This window comes from Panthera pardus, unplaced genomic scaffold (genome assembly GCF_024362965.1).
Source record: "Panthera pardus isolate Hobbes unplaced genomic scaffold, ASM2436296v1 HiC_scaffold_16, whole genome shotgun sequence".
NCBI lineage: Eukaryota > Metazoa > Chordata > Mammalia > Carnivora > Felidae > Panthera > Panthera pardus.
The window spans coordinates 124,353,941-124,370,327 of NW_026526721.1; the positions used below are offsets into that span (position 1 = coordinate 124,353,941).

Genomic DNA, 16,387 nt, shown 5'->3' on the forward strand with positions numbered 1-16,387 from the left:
AGGCCATCACAGAAGCTCTGGTTCTGTGACCAGAACGAGCTATTAGAGCCCTAAGCATGTCATTCTCTTTCTGCAGTGTCTCAAGAAAAGTCAGTCACAGACTCCCCACCCCTGGTCTTACAGTCATCATTCTCACCATCACACCCACCCTGCTGTTATGATGATCACTATCATTTTTGCAACAGCCCATAATTACCCTCCAGGGCCTCCATAGCAAGTGCCTGCTGCAACCACTCCCAGAGTCAGAAGCAGAAAAATGACCCTCTTTTCTTGTTGCTTTTAATCTCCCTCCAGAGTCTGCCGTTGGCAGAGACTAACCTGCCTGCAGCCAGCATAAGAGGCTGAAAAAAAAAATGTGATTTTTAGGTTTCCTGCTTTGGCAGTACAGAATAGAACTAAAAGGCCAATTGTTGGACTGAGGGCCAACAAGTTACTGTTATTATCTCCATTTTAAACATGAGGAAACTGAGGCTAGAGCACTTACATAACCTTCCCCAGAACATAATAAACAGAACTCATAATAGAGATAAGACATCCTGAACTTTCTAAATCCAAGTATGTGGTCTTTTCACGTTTCCAGGAACCAGTTGTTCAGAGAATCTGAAAAATAACATGAATTTGAACATTTCCAGTTTCCCTGTTCCATTTTAGATTCACCAGTCATTGTTCCTAACTGATTTGGATACATTGATAGGCCTCCTTGCCATCAGCAAAGGTTGAAATTATGCAGGGATGGAGAAGATGCAGTAGCACATTAAGAGGCAACCATATTACAGTGGTTAAAGTCATAGACATGGGTTTGTAGCCCTGCTCTATGACTTATTCGTTGTATAAATTTGAGCAAGTTATGCAACATCTCAGTGTCTTTGTTCCTTAATCTGTATAATGGTGATAATACTCCTTGCCTCCTATTGTTGGTATGAGGAATAAATGAGTTAATCTATGTGGAGCTCAAAGAATAGTTAAATCTACTTGTTATTAGTGGGGTATTTAATTGTGTTTGACTACTAAGAAAGTCCTAAAGACAGAGAATTTATTTTCAGTGTCTTTCTCAGAACCAGTTGTGTCTACTGAGAGCTCTCAATAGAGAGTTTTAGATGCAGATCCTAAAACTCTCCCCAAAGTGAAAGGCAAGGGCTAGGTGGGGATGGTTGGGAGGAAACCCAGCTATTCCCTAGAAACAGGAGAGGCTTGAGGGAGAAGGAAGCCTGGAATGAAGGTAAGGGCCCACCATTAATGAGAGAGCCAAGGAGGCCAAGTGCAGCTGTGGACTGAGGCCATACCTTGTGCCCAACCTGGGGGAGGAGAACCGAAAAAGCTGCCTGCTTTCTGGGTGACAAGGCGGACTCTGGCATTGGGAGCTGTAAAAAATAGAGCAGAACCAGGAAGAGAAGCCATATCCCTCAGACATCCTGGCCAAGATGCAGTCTGGAATGAAGGGCTGTGTGAACTGTCAGACCTCTAAGACTTATCCCCTGGCTGTGTAAGTCTAAGCCTTGTGACTCTGTGTTGTAGCTGGCATTGTTTATCCCTTACTTCTTATTCTTTTTCTCCGTCAACAGTTACTCATTAAGCAACAACTTATATGTCAAACTGCTTCGAGTTCCTAATACTATTCCCATATTACAGATGAGGAAACTGACATGCAGACAAGTTAGATAACTTGCCCCATCACACAGGAAGATTTGTAGGGGAATTCTTATTACCTCTACAGCTTACTTTTCCCAAGCTGTATTCTCTTAGGAATCCCTAAGTCTTCACTGGGGTAGCAGAGAAAGTAGGAATGAGGTCTTTTTACTGGAAGTTGTGTCACACTTACTCAGGCACTTGACCAATGGGGAAATCATGAGGCAATGCTCCTCATTATCAAGTGGAACTCTCCCTGTCTTTGAAAGCTTTGGTCTGAATACATTTTGTGTGTGCATGTGAAGGACAAGAAAATATCCAATAATGATGTAACTGGGTTTTCCTGGAAAGTCTAGTAGCCTCTGCTTTCGACCCAGTAGAAAACCTGAAATGCACCAAACTTGCTTCAGAGGGACATGCCACAGCAGAGTTTGGCTCAGACCCTAGTCCTAGGTGAAGGAAGGGGTGCTACTCTCTGCCAGTTCTACGTCTGTTTTATTATTCATAGTACCTGGCTGATCGTGCAAGATAGGGTTAGGAAGGTCAGCACAACATTAATATGTTGAATTGGGAGATGGCATGGACTGGAGATGGAACCTGTCACACCAGAGTGATTCTTATTGAGGGGGCTTGATTTGATATTAATATTAATTTGATGTTTCTTCCCATCTTCAAGAAATTTGTCCTACCCAGATAGGAGAAAGCCTGAATGCTAGCCTCATGCAAAGCAGTAAGGTATGTTGGATTTTATGGTGGGGGTGGGGAGTTGGGGGTGAGTGAAAGGAGGATCAGAGTATCTAAAATATTTAGTGGGAGGCTCTACCATGGATGTTTGGGAAGGTATGTATGGAGCCTTTACTGGAAATTAAACAGGTTCCACATTCCTGCCCAAATATATAGTTCTCAAGTATGTCTATCTACTCAAAAGCATTCTTAACCCTATCCATCAATCAGTTCAAGAAACTTCTGTTTACTGTGCAGTAAATACACAAATCCAATTTGTATATTTAGCAGAGTAAATTTGACATTACTGTAAAAGAAAAAAAAAGTCTTCAGCTTGCACATGCATCAGAATCACCTTGAGGGCTTGTTAAAACCCAGATTCTAAATTCAGTGGGTGTGGAATGGGGACTGAGAATTAGCGTTTCTTTTTTTTTTTAATTAAAAATATTTATTCTTATACTGATCATAATTTACAGTTTTTGATGAAAATATATTCAATTTTTATACACTTTAAATACAGTAACATTTTATTTTATTTTTAAAATATAATTTATTGTCAAATTGGCTAACACACAGTGTGTTCAGTGTTCACTGCAAAGGAAACAACAAAACTAAGAGAATTAACGTTTGTAACCAGTTTCCACGTGATGCTGATGCTGCTGGTCTGGGGACCATAATCTGAGAACTACTGGCCAACACAGATGAAAGTTTCAGCCACCTGAGTTATGAGATCTGAATGATGCTGAATAGCTATTCTCACTGGCTTCTTCAATTGATGAAATTTTGTTCTCCCCTGGCTGCTACTGTAGCTAGGCTTAGGGCAGCAGCACTTGGGCTGCAGCAGTGAATGGGCTCATGATATTGAGCCTGGCGGTCAACAACTGATGCCAGACACAGCCCAGCATTCTGGTTTGAGGTAAATTTCCTCAGATCATACTGAGAATTGGCAGCTGCAGGACGCTGGAGGCACTGATTAGAAACATGCCTTGCTGCTCATATGATAAACTTAGATGTTATGCTAAGATTCAAAGTTGCTTCTGGAGTATGAGCTTCCCAAAGTCAGGGCTGTATCCCTCCACATCTGTATGCCTAACACAGAGCCTGGGAGGAGTGGGAACTACATAAAAGTTTGTCAAGGGAAGTTGCCCCCTCACGTGCCCCTCAGGCCAAAGCTTAGCCCTGTCCACACTCCTGGGCCCTGCTGAGACTCAACAGAGCTGGCCTCTGTTGGAGTTGGAGGTACCACCAGCATCTGGTTCTCTTTTCCTTTCAGCAATTCCGGACATTTCTGCTGCCCCCAACCTCCAATAGTTACACTCTTCTTAGGAGAAGTGACATGGGTCACTTCTTCCTTCATGTCTTTCCAAGCTCTCTCCCTTCCTGGCCGGTGTGGAGGTCCTGAGCTGAGACGGACAAGCCTCAGATGGAAGAAAGTCTAGATTGTCAGAATACCACACACAGGACAGCTGCTCTGGAGAGTTGCCCAACTCACTTGAGTGAGAATAAATTTTGCTGGTTTCTTGACCCTGAGATTTAGCTCTTCTCCAGGACTTGAGATTTTTAGCTCCTGGTGCCTTGTTTTGAATTTCTCTGCTAAAGGCAGATATTACCTTCTGGGTTTTAGATTCAGCCTGAGGTCAGATCAGGTACGCTTTGCCTGCTTCACCAAAACCTGGAAAACAATGTGAAGTCGTCATTTGTCATGTTGTGTAATGACTACTTCCATTTGATGGAGAGTGGGACTCAGTATGTTGTTTCTCCTCCCAGACATTTGCATATTATACTCTTTCTCTGTAATTAGAGGGAGGAGAAGGGGAGGGAGGGTCACTGGGAAGGAGGAAAAGACAGAGAGAAATGAGACTTTTCTGTGGATTGAAGAAGTTTTAGGCATTAGTGATCATATGGACATGTGAGGAGATTTGGAGGGATTAAGGAACCTTCTTAGCACCCATGAAATTTGATATACCTACTTGTAAGTGTTGTCTTGAAGGCAGGATTGTTACAAAAATAAAAGAGGATTCCATGCTCGAAGCAAAAGCAACACACATTTGTTTCCTTCTCCTGCTCCCTGCAAGTTAGTTACTAACCTAATTTCCCAGATGAGATCACTTTGTCTAGAGACATGATGAAACTTGCCCAAGGTCACATAACTAGAAAGTAGCGCAGCTGGAAGTCCCACCTCTGTATAGCTCCATGTGTACCACTTTTTCCGTACTTCACCTTGGCAGAACTTGCTCATCTTAGGACAAAACCTAATAGCCCCCAAGCATCATCCTGTCTGCAATCCCTGGAAAGGGATACAGCTGGCATATCTTCCCAAGGTCCGGAACCTGCCTGGCTGGGCGCAAGCCCTCAGATCCCTCCCTTCAACTCCTCCTTTGATGCTGCCCTGTCTTTCCACTGACCCAGAATGTGTCAGGACAAGATTCCCCTTTGACCTTCCCCCACAAACCAATCCCTTATATCTACAACTCAAGGCTTGAGCTGCCAGGACTCTTGAGGAAATGCTCCCACACAGTATACCAGCATACTGGGCTATAGTATACCTATACTGATCACTGCTCCCCTCCACCCCAGCTTGGGGTGGAGCTCCCCCACCACAGGGTGCTTCTGGCATGTGCAACGTCATCTAATCATCCTCAGTATGTCATGCATACACTGTCATCTCTCTGTACCATGCCATTAAAAGGGCCGGAGAATGCTCTGGAACACGTTCTACCTGCTGAGAGGAAAAAGCTGGTAAAGAAAGAGGCTGTGATCTGGGGAGAAAGGAGATGTAATTGATAGATAATAGATAAAAAGTTTTTATACATTACAAAGTACTATAGATGCTCGTGTTAACACTTGTGTGCATAATGACCTTTTTGTGATCTGTATCTTGCTTCCTTTCAATGAATTGCATTTTGGCTTGCTTTCCAGAGTAGCAGTTATAGACTCACCATGTTCTTTTTAGTGATTACATGTGGCTCATCCTTTGTTAGTACTATATTTTACTTAATTGGTCCCCTATTGATGGATGTTTAGATTGTTGCAGGGGTTCTTTTGCTATTGTAAATAATCTTGCAATGAGCATCCTTACACATATGGTTCTCTTTTGTTTCTTTTTCTTTCCTTTCTTCCCCCACATTTTCTGAGTATAGATATAGGATAAATTCCTAGAAATGTAATTTCTAAGTCAAAGTGTATGTTTGTTTTAAATTTTAGTAGCTACTGCTAACTTTAGAGGCTTTAAAATGTGTATAGTTCACCTTATTAATCTTTCCCATAATGGTTTATAGGTTTTGTGCCATGCTTAGAGAGGGCTTCTGTCTATAAAAAATTTCCTTCTTGTGCTTTTATGGTTTTATCTTTTTGAAATTTGAATCTTTGCCCCATCCGGAATTCAAGTTAATGTAAGGAATGAAATAGATATCAGGTTTTATTTTTTCCCAAACAGCTAGCCAGTTGTCCCAACACTGTTTATTGAATAATCCATCTTTTTTCTTGCTGAGTCAAAATGCTACTCTTACCATGTACAAAACTCCCACATGTATTGGATCTTTTTTTCCCCCCAATTCTCTGCTCTGTTCCATTAAATTTTCTATTTAATCCTATGCAAGTTTTGTTTTTTTGTTTTTAAGTAGGCTCCATGCCCAGCACAGAGCCCAGTGTGGGGCTTGAACTTAGGACCTTGAGATCAAGACCTGAGCTGATATCAAGAGTCAGAAACTCAACTGACTGAGCCACCCAGGTGCCCGTAATCCTATCAAGTTTTGATTACTGTAGCTTGATTATGTATTTTAATATGTAGTTGAGTTAGTCTCCTCCATTACTCCTCCTTTTTCAAAGATTTTATGGCTATCCTGCCTTATTTAATTTATAGGTAAACTTAAATATGATTTATTAAATAAAAAATGATGCAGATTTTTGACTGGCATAACACAGAATGTAGAGATACATGTGGAGGAATTAACTTCATTCATTAATCTTGCCATTCACTAGGAAAGCATTCCTTTCTATTAAAATATTTGTTGTTGTTTTTCTTCAGAAGCGAGTAGAAATTTTTCCTCATAGTGGTCTTTTTACAGTTATTTCAAAATTTATTCCTTTTTGGGGGGATGGGAGTAGAAGGATTATTTTTGGTTGCGATATTAAATGAGATGTTTTCACTTTAATATCTTTTCTAATTGGTTATTACTTGAATACAGGAAAACTCATTTTTATGTTAAATTTGCAGCCATTTATGTTAATAAATTCTCTTACTGTTTCTAATAGTTTTCAGTTGATTCTGTTGGATTTTCCACATAACCTAAAACCATGATACTGTGTTTAGTCCAATGGGAAGTCTTCTAGTGCTTTAACATTAAGCATAATTCTGGCTTTTGAATTATGTATTAATCTTGCACATATATATCAGCATATGTGTGTATGTACATGTTTACCTGTATACACATGCAAACATATCAAGTTAAAATTTCTGTTTCCTTGGAATTTTTATTGTAATTTATATTGAATTTTACCAAATGGTTTCTTTATATCTATTGAGATGATCACTTTGTTTTCATCATTTGACTTGCTAATATAACGAATTATATGAAAAACTTTCCTAATATTTAACCCTTATTACATTCTTGAATGAATTCTACTTTTTTATTTAAAGAACTACTATATTTTATTTGCTAATATTTTATTTCAGAATTGTGTATCACCATCTGTAGAATGATTAGTCTGTATTTCTTTTTTGTGCTATCTGTGGGAGTTTTTGATAAATATTTTTCTAGTTCCTTTATTAAAAGGGTTTGGAATAATAGTATTGTTAAAATAAAATTGCATATCAGGAGTGAGGAAAGTGGTACATGTGCAAGTTTAGGGAGAAATATGTTCAGAGAAGAATGAATGTGAGTATATGTGTGAGAGAGAGTTTTGAGAGTGTGTATGTGAGTGTGTGAGAGTATGTGAGAGTGTGTGTGTGTACATGAGAGTGTATGAGGGTGTGCGAGAAAGTGAAAGGGTGTGAGAGAGTGTGTATAGGAGTGTGGGTGAGTTTGTGAGTGTGTGAGAGGGTGTGTATGAGAAAGTGTGTGAGAGTGTGTATGAGATTGTATGTATGTGAGCATGTGTGAGTGTGTGAGAAAGTGTGTGTGTGTGTGTGTGTGTGTGTGTGAGAGTATGTGAGCTTGTTGATATGAGTTTGTGAGAGAGAGAGCGAGCATGTATGTGTGTGAGAGAGTGTGAATGTGTGTGTGTATGACCCAGGAGGGGCAGGACTGCCATAAGTGGGCCACTATCAGGGGAGAAATGCTGTTGTGTTTCTTGTTAAGGATTTAGGGCATATTCCAGCTGAGCTGAGATCTCCAAACTCCTCTTTAATTCATCTCTATCAATTAAAAAATTTGAGCCTGCACCTTTAAATATTTGTTCATTTACTCGAAATACTTCTGTATTAAGAAACGTCAAAAAGGAGCCTTTTGATTTTTATCTAGTCCAGTGAAATTTCAGATAGCTTGACATCATGTCTCCCAAAACTTTAAACACCACTGAAGAAATTATAGGTACAATTTTGGCTAATATGATAGTTTTACCATTAGGTACCAGCTAAAGTTATAATATATTCCTAGAGTCAGGTTCATTTTAAATGATAATGAGTATAAAATTATTACTATAGTCTTTTTCAACTTTATTTTTAGTGCCAATTTCTTGTCAGATCTGACTACTTTGCCACTGTTTTGACCTGGTATGATAGCTGCTGTTGAGCTTGGGTATACAGTGTCCATTGACCCTGTTATTTCTCACTGCTCACATGTGCTTACATTGTTAGTAATGATGATGCAGCCCATACTTCTATTTAATTAGGATCATTTGATCACATAACACAGTTGATGTGTCTGATAAGTGAGGGCCCCATGGGGCATTCACTTGCTTCCATCAGGGAACCAGGAGAACCCTTTATGACAACCCTGTGATAAGTGGACCAGCGAGGGTGCCAGTGTCAACCCATAAATTAAAAGGGTAAATATATTTCTTATATTTTTAGATTGAAGTTAAATGTTGATCATCACTAATTCATTTTGAACCATTATATATAGAGATAATCCAGGGGAAGATTCTAGAGTTTTCTTCCGATACCTGTGAAGAGGGTATGAGGAGTAGCTGGACTTCTCTCCAGACTTGTGAAAAGTCTATCACTTGCACCTTGGCCAGGACAGCCCTTCACACATGCTCTGAGGTAGCCACTCCCTCACTGACCCCTTAGGTCCTATCACAGGAGTCTGAGGCCAGCTGACCTGGATTAGCAGCCTCAGCATACCTAGGCAGATGGTGGCAACCCTGCAACAGCTCCATCTTTGTAGGGCCAGGGAGGACTGACCCGAAGGTCACCAGACCACTGCTCCCATGAGCAATGAGTTCCTCCTGCTGAGTTCTGCTTGTCTGCATCTAGGCTCCCTCTCCTCTTGACAATTCTATTTTGTTGACACCATACATAAAGGTGACATTACAAGAAAAATTGGGGTCTTTGACAACTGCTCCTCCAGAGGTTTTTTTTGTGTTGTTTTTTTTTTGTTGTTGTTGTTGTTGGTGGTGGTTTGTTTTAGCATTTCTTAACTGTACAGTTACCAGAGGGCCTGAAATGGGATAATTCTACTTTGCAAAAGGGAAGATAGTACCTAATGGCTACAAGAGCAGACTTTAGAGCAAGCTGCTTGGGTTTGCCTTCAGGCTCTGCAACTTACAACCTATGCAGCTTTGAGCAAGTTACTTGACATCTCCAAGCCTCAGTTTTCTCATCTGTAGAATGGGAACATTGCCACCATGGTCCAGGACTACTCCTATTTCTTCTTCCTCAGGATAGATGAAAATTATAACCTCTTGCCTCACAGAGTCAATTTCCAAGATGCCATCTTTCCAGACACTCAAGAGAATAGAAGGATGTTTTCTAACCTTTTCCAGTTTTCAAATTGTTCTCAAGGGCAGCACCTGGCAACTTTTTCCAGTGACTGGGAGATCCAGGAAGACAATAGGATGCTTCTTGTCTACAGACCATGACAGGTATATTGAGACATCACTTTGGGAACATCTGGGAAAGGCTTGCAAAGAGGACATATAAGTAGGAAGCCTGGATGGGAGATTGACTTTCTACGCTGGAGACTCTTAATGATGTGCATTTGATCTTCATTTTCATAGAACTCTAGGATTGATCATCCAAAGTGAATTGTATTCTGAATCCCTTTTGCTACCCACTTGAGTGGAATCTCCTTTTTTCACATGTTATTTTACAGTTCGTATATAGTAATGGAGCCTTCTCTTTAAAGATGAGTATCCAGAAGTTAATGATTCATCATCTCAGGAGAAAAGAGCATTAATGATTAACAGAAGATTACTGCTTTGTGTATACACTTTGACTATCATGGCTAATCACTTGTTAAGATGAACTGTTAGAGTCATTTTTTTATTAAACTCTGATGGTTTTGACAATAAAAAATAAATTTAAAAAGATAGGGGGGACGGAAGCGAGCATTGCTGGGGCCTGGAGGTGGGGAGAAAGCGACTGTGGGAAGAGCATGTCTCGACCAGCACTTGGATTCAGCTCCATCATTTCCAACATGGAAGAAACTTACGTCGATTCCCTGGACCCTGAAAAGCTATTACAATGCCCCTATGATAAAAACCACCAGATCAGGGCCTGCAGGTTTCCTTATCATCTTATCAAGTGCAGAAAGAATCATCCTGATGTCGCAAACAAATTGGCTACTTGTCCCTTCATTGCTCGCCACCAGGTTCCTCGGGCCGAAATAAGCCACCATGTAGCTCAAGCTGTGGTGATAAAAGTTGTATTGAGCAGGATGTTGTCAACCAAACCAGGAACCTTGGACAAGAGACTCTGGCTGAGAGCACCTGGCAGTGCCCTCCTTTCAATGAAGACTGGGATAAAGATCTGTGGGAACAGATCACCCCATTTGTCTGGGGCACAGCCAACTACTGTGGCAACAACAGCCCTGCAAGCAACATAGTTATGGAACATAAGAGTAACCTGGCTTCAGGCATGCGTGTTCCCAAGTCTCTGCCGTATGTTCTGCCATGGAAAAACAATGGAAATGCACAGTAAGTGAATATCTATCTCATCAAATGCCAGATCCTAGAAGACTCTTGCTTCTTCCTGCTACCAATGGGTTCTTCATTTTTTTTTTCTCCTAATCTAATTGTAGAAAGATAAACTGTGACTTTCAAACTGGAAAAAAAAAAAAGGACTATCAAAAAGATAGTCCTTATAAAGCTCTTAGTATACTAAGTGCTCTGTCAACATTAGCTGGTTTTAAGCCAGCATGAGGGTGACCTAAAGACAGCGCTTGTCGGACTGGTCAGAGGGGTCACCGGGAAGGGGTGTTGGCCTCTGGTCAAGGCCATAGGGTCCTCATCCCAGGATGCCTAGGATGACAAGGTCACTTTAGCTTTGTGGGCCTGTTTCTTCCAAACACCCAATGCTGCTCAGTAGCTAAGATGCTCTTTGCATTTCTGAGCTAACTAATGAAATAGTTCATAGTTGTACAATAACTCTTCATATAAAGCTGCTTTTTTTGTTTACTTACAATTGAGTATTGTATTTTCTAAATAAATGAAAAAGAAGAAAATTAGGGATGGTTTAGTTTCTTTGTAGGACTACAAGGGGTACTTATATTTTCAACTTGAAATTATTCTTTATATTTATTTTTACAGTAAATAAGAGAAAATATTTTATTTGGCCTTAGGATAGATAAGAGGCATCAGTGCCAAAAGTTAAAGAAAAATGTGTGGGAAGAAAACTCGAAATTGAGAATATTCTACTCAGGAATTGATTTTTTTCAAATATGAATGGGACAGGCTATTATTCAATTTCCACATTAGCACTAATCATAGAGCACCAGGATTCTATGGAAGCACAGTCTGAATACACTCTGTAAAAATCTTTGTAGTTATTCATGGTAACTACTTATTTTTACTATGTATTTTTTTATTATGATAAAATACATGTAACATAAAATTTCCATTTTAGCAATTTAAGAGTATAATTTAGTGGCGTTAGGTACATTCATAGTGTCATGCAACCATCACCACTGTCTAGTTCCAGAACTTTCCATCACTCCCAGAAGTAGCTCCATAGTCACTGAGCAGTCACTACTCCCTTTCTGCCTTCCCCCAGCCTGTGGTAACTACTAATCTGCTTTCAGTCTGTGTGGATTTGCTTATTCTAGACTTTTAATAGAAATGGACTTGTACAATTACTATGTATTTCAAAACATTAATACTTCAAGCTGCCTTTGATTAAAGGTGAGGAATTATGTACTCTTCCTCTAAGACCCCACCTAAAGGAATATAATACATTAAGCTACAAGGACAAAGAGATTGGTGAAGATATTAGTGACAAGAGATTTCAGTACGTTTTTGGATGCTGGGAAGTAAATGGAGAAGACAGTCTGAAGTGTGCATAAATCAGAGAGCCATTTTGTCCAAAGAACCCCAGAGTGGGACTGGGTTGCCATGAGGTGAGGTAGGGCCAAAGACAAGAAATTAACCCCCAAAATGAGTATATACCAGTGAACCCCAGTCACCCATCACCCACCACCTTACTTGCAGAATGTCAGTAATGAGATGTTTACCTCACTGAGGATAAGAGGTTTCTCTCTAGATGGCCCTATGCAGTGACACTTAGGGCTGTCTCAGCAGCCCTGCCTGGAGCACAGACCATGACCAGATGATCCTTGCTTCCAATTATCCTTTCATCACCCATAAGTATGAACAGATGATGGGGAGTCACCAGAAATTTGAAGAAGGCTTCAAGCAGGAAAAAAATAATGTGTCTAAAAGGAAGACTAAATCTGAGCAAGATGGATTACTCAGAGAATTTAAAACTAAAACAATAACCAAAAAAATACAACCAAACAAAAACAGTTTGGTATCCAAACTGGTATTCTAATCAGTTTCCTCAAAAATGTAGGGGAAGATGGCCATGAAGAAAAGGAAGTTTAAGAGAACAAGAGTGAGGTCTTGGAAATAAAAAATATTGCCAAAAATACAAAGGCAATAGATGTTAGAAGATAAAATGGAGAAAATTCCCTGAAAAGGAGAGGGGAAATAGGTGAAAATAAGAACCATAGAGGATATAATCCAGGAGGCCCAACCTTTGACCCATAGTTGTTCTGAGCGGGAACCCAGAGAGAGCAGAGAAGAGTAGGTTATTTATTTTAAATGCAAGAAAATATTCCAGAGCTGAAGGATGAAAGTAGAGACTCTTAAAGTTGCACCAGGTACCTAAAATAATTAATTTAAAAACAGCTTACATTAAGGCATATTATGAAATTTCAGAATCCTAGGGATAAAAGACAACCCTAAAAATTTATGGAGCAGAAAGAAAAAGAACCTCTACAAAAAATGAGAATCAGAATGGCATCAAACTTCTCAATAGTGGGTATTGCACACTAAATGACAGTGGTACGGTGTCTTCAAAATGGTGAGGGAAAATAATTTTCAATCTAGGATTATAATTCAATTAAATGATCCGTCAAAATGAGGAGAAAATGAAAACATTTCATACATGCAAATATACAGACAACTTCTTGTCTTAGGATGTGGTTGAGTAGAACCAGGCATGAAACCAGAAAAGGAAGTAACCGGATGTGGGAAGAGTATAGTCAACCCTGCAGGGCCATGGAGGAACATTCCAGGAGAGCACCGGGCTGCAGGACCAGACAGTAACTGGTGCCCATTGGAGGGAAGATTCTGAGTAGGGGAACTTCAGGAAAAAGGGGACTCCATACAACGCCCAAAATGATGAAAAGTTCGGAAATCACGTGAGTATGTTGATGCCAGAAAAACAGCAAGAAATTAGGAAGGCAATTAGAGACATCAGACAAAACAAAAAAACGATGAAGGGAGAAAATGTAGTCACGATGCATTCCTTTGCTTTGCAGAGGACATATTTACTGTGTCATAATGCTGTAAACTACCGATTATGGATTTAACAAAAATAGTGAAATAACTATATTAGGAGGATGTGGACAGGTGAGGAGGGGACAGCCTAAGAGAGTTAAAGAGCTATTAATCTTAACACCATAATCGATAGATAATGTCAACAGTGGATAAATCAGGAAATAGTAGTAGAAGCACATTATCTGGAACTATAGAAACAACCAACAGAAGATACAGCTTTAAAAAGTTAAAAATGCTGGCATCTGGGGAGCAGGAATGGGGATGGGAAGGGATAGGATAAAGGACCATTGTTTTCCCTCTTTCTAAAATGCAATTTTAAAAACCATGTGTGTATTACATTGATAAAAATAAAGCAAATAATAAAAATCAACTCAAGCTGAGGTATGAGAAAAATATGTAAATGGCATTCAGAAGCCAATTTATTTGTGATTAAGACAGCTATGCTATACAACTGCAGACAATTTTTTAAAATTTCGAGTCCTATGACAAATGAAAAATGGCTTCCTTAGAAAAGAAGATGAACCCGCAGCCAGCAGAAATAAGCTTCTATCCATTTCCAGAAGAAAATTCATTGCTCATTATGAGAATACATATAGGGTGTCTCTATCAACCTACAACCTGAGTTGTTAAAGTTAAAATTTAACAGTTTTAAAACTTTACAAAGACCATGAAAAGCCTTTATAACGCTGTAAATTCCAACCTGGGTGGAGGCATGAAGTCCACACAAATTCTGGCTTCTTTTAACTTCAAGTAACTCAGCATGTAAATCCTTAGGAATCAAGATGAATCCTAAAAATGAAATATTTGCACCTTTGCAGAAAAAGCAGTTGAGTAGCATGTAGGTCAGTAAGAACGGGATTCTAAAGTCCACACACAGCATGCACATACACCAAATATGGCCCCAAAAGGGCTTGGGGCTGTTGGAGAAGTTGTAAGCGCTGGGCAAATTGGGCAGGGTTAGATGCCCCTCTCTACCAGAGTGAGCCCTTCTTAGCTCCAAAACACTACAAACTTCACAAAGTGTATCAGTCAGTGCAGGCTGCCATAATAAAATACCACACACTGTGTTGCTTAAACAACAGAAATTTATTTTCTTACAGTTTCGGAGGTTAGAAATCTAAGATCAATGTGCTGGTAGGTTTGCTTTCTCCTGAGGCCTCTCTCCATGGCTTGTAGATAGCCATCTTCCTGTGTCTTCACATGACCTTTCCTGTGCTTGGGCATCTCTGGTGTCTCCTTCTTCTTCTTATAAAAACACCCACCCTCCTGCCTCATTTAACCTTTATTACCTCTTTAAAGGCCCTATGTCCAAAAACAGTCACATTGGGGGTTAAGGCTTCAGGCTATGAAGTTGAGGTTGGGGAGCACAATTCAGTTTATAGAACAGCCTATAACATGGTGTCCATCAGTAAACCTCAGGCTTCCACAGAGAAGAGCCCCCCAGAAAGGGATGCTGCGTGACAGTGCCATGATATGGACACATGAGACAGCCAAAAAAGCACGCCCACTTTACCACTTTCAATGATTTGAATGAGTCAAGATGTTAAGGCATAGGAAACTGACTTTAGCAGAGTTTTCTGCTTCTGTTTTCCAAAGGACTCTCTAAGTTGAGTCACAATTCTGAAGTTGGAGGAGGAATCTCTGGTTCTCTGGCAAAGGCTCCTGCAGGGCAGAGGCAAATAGATCCTAGATGGGAACATCTGGGCAGACGCTTGGTGACCAGTGGTTGTGCAGGAAAGGAAATATATTCCTATGTTACTATATGGCTTGGCTATGACAGTATTTAAACCATTATAATAATGACCGCACAGAATATTAATCTAACCAAACTAAGACTAATTCTAAGGGGAAGTTCAGGGATGAGGAGGGAGCTTGTATACAATTGGCCAGAAAGTAGGAAAGGGATCTGAATCCCCATCTCTCATAGAAAGGTCAACAAATCATCATCTTTGTGAGAGGGAAGTCAACCAATAATGCCTAAAACAGAAAATTTCATAAATCAACACTTGAGAGATGTTATTTAGAAACAATGGGGTAAATCAGATAATCAGCTAAAATAAGAGAAAGTGGAAAGAGGAAAGAAAGATGGAGAAGGGACCTGGAATTTTTTTTAAAATAAATACCTTATAGAACTAGTTAACACTTTAAATTTTGGGCATGCAAACTTTGATTAAACAAATAACATTATAAAAGGAAACATGAAAAAAATCATACTGGCCCAATTTCCTTTGTCCTAAGATGACTATATAGAAAAGGCAGGAGCTAGAGGTATATGTAACAGGGATGGCAATAACAACAAGGCAGATTCCATTCCTTAATACTTTGTTGAGAAAATGTGTTCCTTCAATAAACACTTACGTACCTACTAGGTGCCAAGACATGGTGATGATGACACTCAATATTCCTGTTCTCATAGATTTTATATTCTAATGGAATAGATAGAAAAATACATAACCAATTGAATAAATAGGATTATTTCCTAAGATGTTGATTGCTTTGAGGAACATAAAAGACAATGGTTTAGAGAGTAACTGGGAGGAAGAAATGATTATTTAGACTGTGTGTTCAAGGAAATCCTTCTTAAAGAAATGAGGTTTGAGCTCAGACCTGAACAATGAAGAGGCAGCTATGGGAAAGGCAGAAGTAGCAGAATGTGCAAAGGCCCTGAGGTAGAACTAAATGTGGTGTGTTTGAGGACTAGTCAGGAGGCCAGGCCAGTGTGACCAGATTGTAGTGAGTGAGACAGAACATGAGATGAGGTATATGTGGTAAATTTTATTCTGAGCTTGATGGAAAGTCATTGAAGATTTTTCAGCAGCCTAGTGACAAGAGTTGATTTGCACTTAAAGAAACAAAAAACAGTCTGGTTGCAGGGTGAAGGCTAGATTGGGGGATGGAAAGGGGAGGCAAGTTTAGTTTGGATACTTGAAGGATTTAGGACAGGGTGAAGCTGTGGAGATAGAGAGCAGTGGACAGATTTGGACTGGGAATCTTAATTTCAGTGTAGCTCTAAAGGGTAACTAAGAGGTTGGTAGGGGAACCTCAGAGGGAGTCAGGCAGAAGGAAGAAATTTTACTTCTGCAGTCGATCTCCCCAA

General features: G+C 39.8%; 1 protein-coding gene across 1 annotated transcript; it reads left to right on the top strand.

Annotated features, from left to right (window-relative positions):
• The first annotated feature begins 9,832 nt into the window (after positions 1-9,832).
• LOC109258270 (gametocyte-specific factor 1-like) lies at positions 9,833-10,561 on the top strand. Its single transcript, XM_053904236.1, is given in 2 exon segments — positions 9,833-10,133; positions 10,136-10,561. Coding segments are annotated over 2 exon segments (543 nt in total). The 5' UTR covers positions 9,833-9,887; the 3' UTR covers positions 10,433-10,561.
• Positions 10,562-16,387: the final 5,826 nt, after the last annotated feature.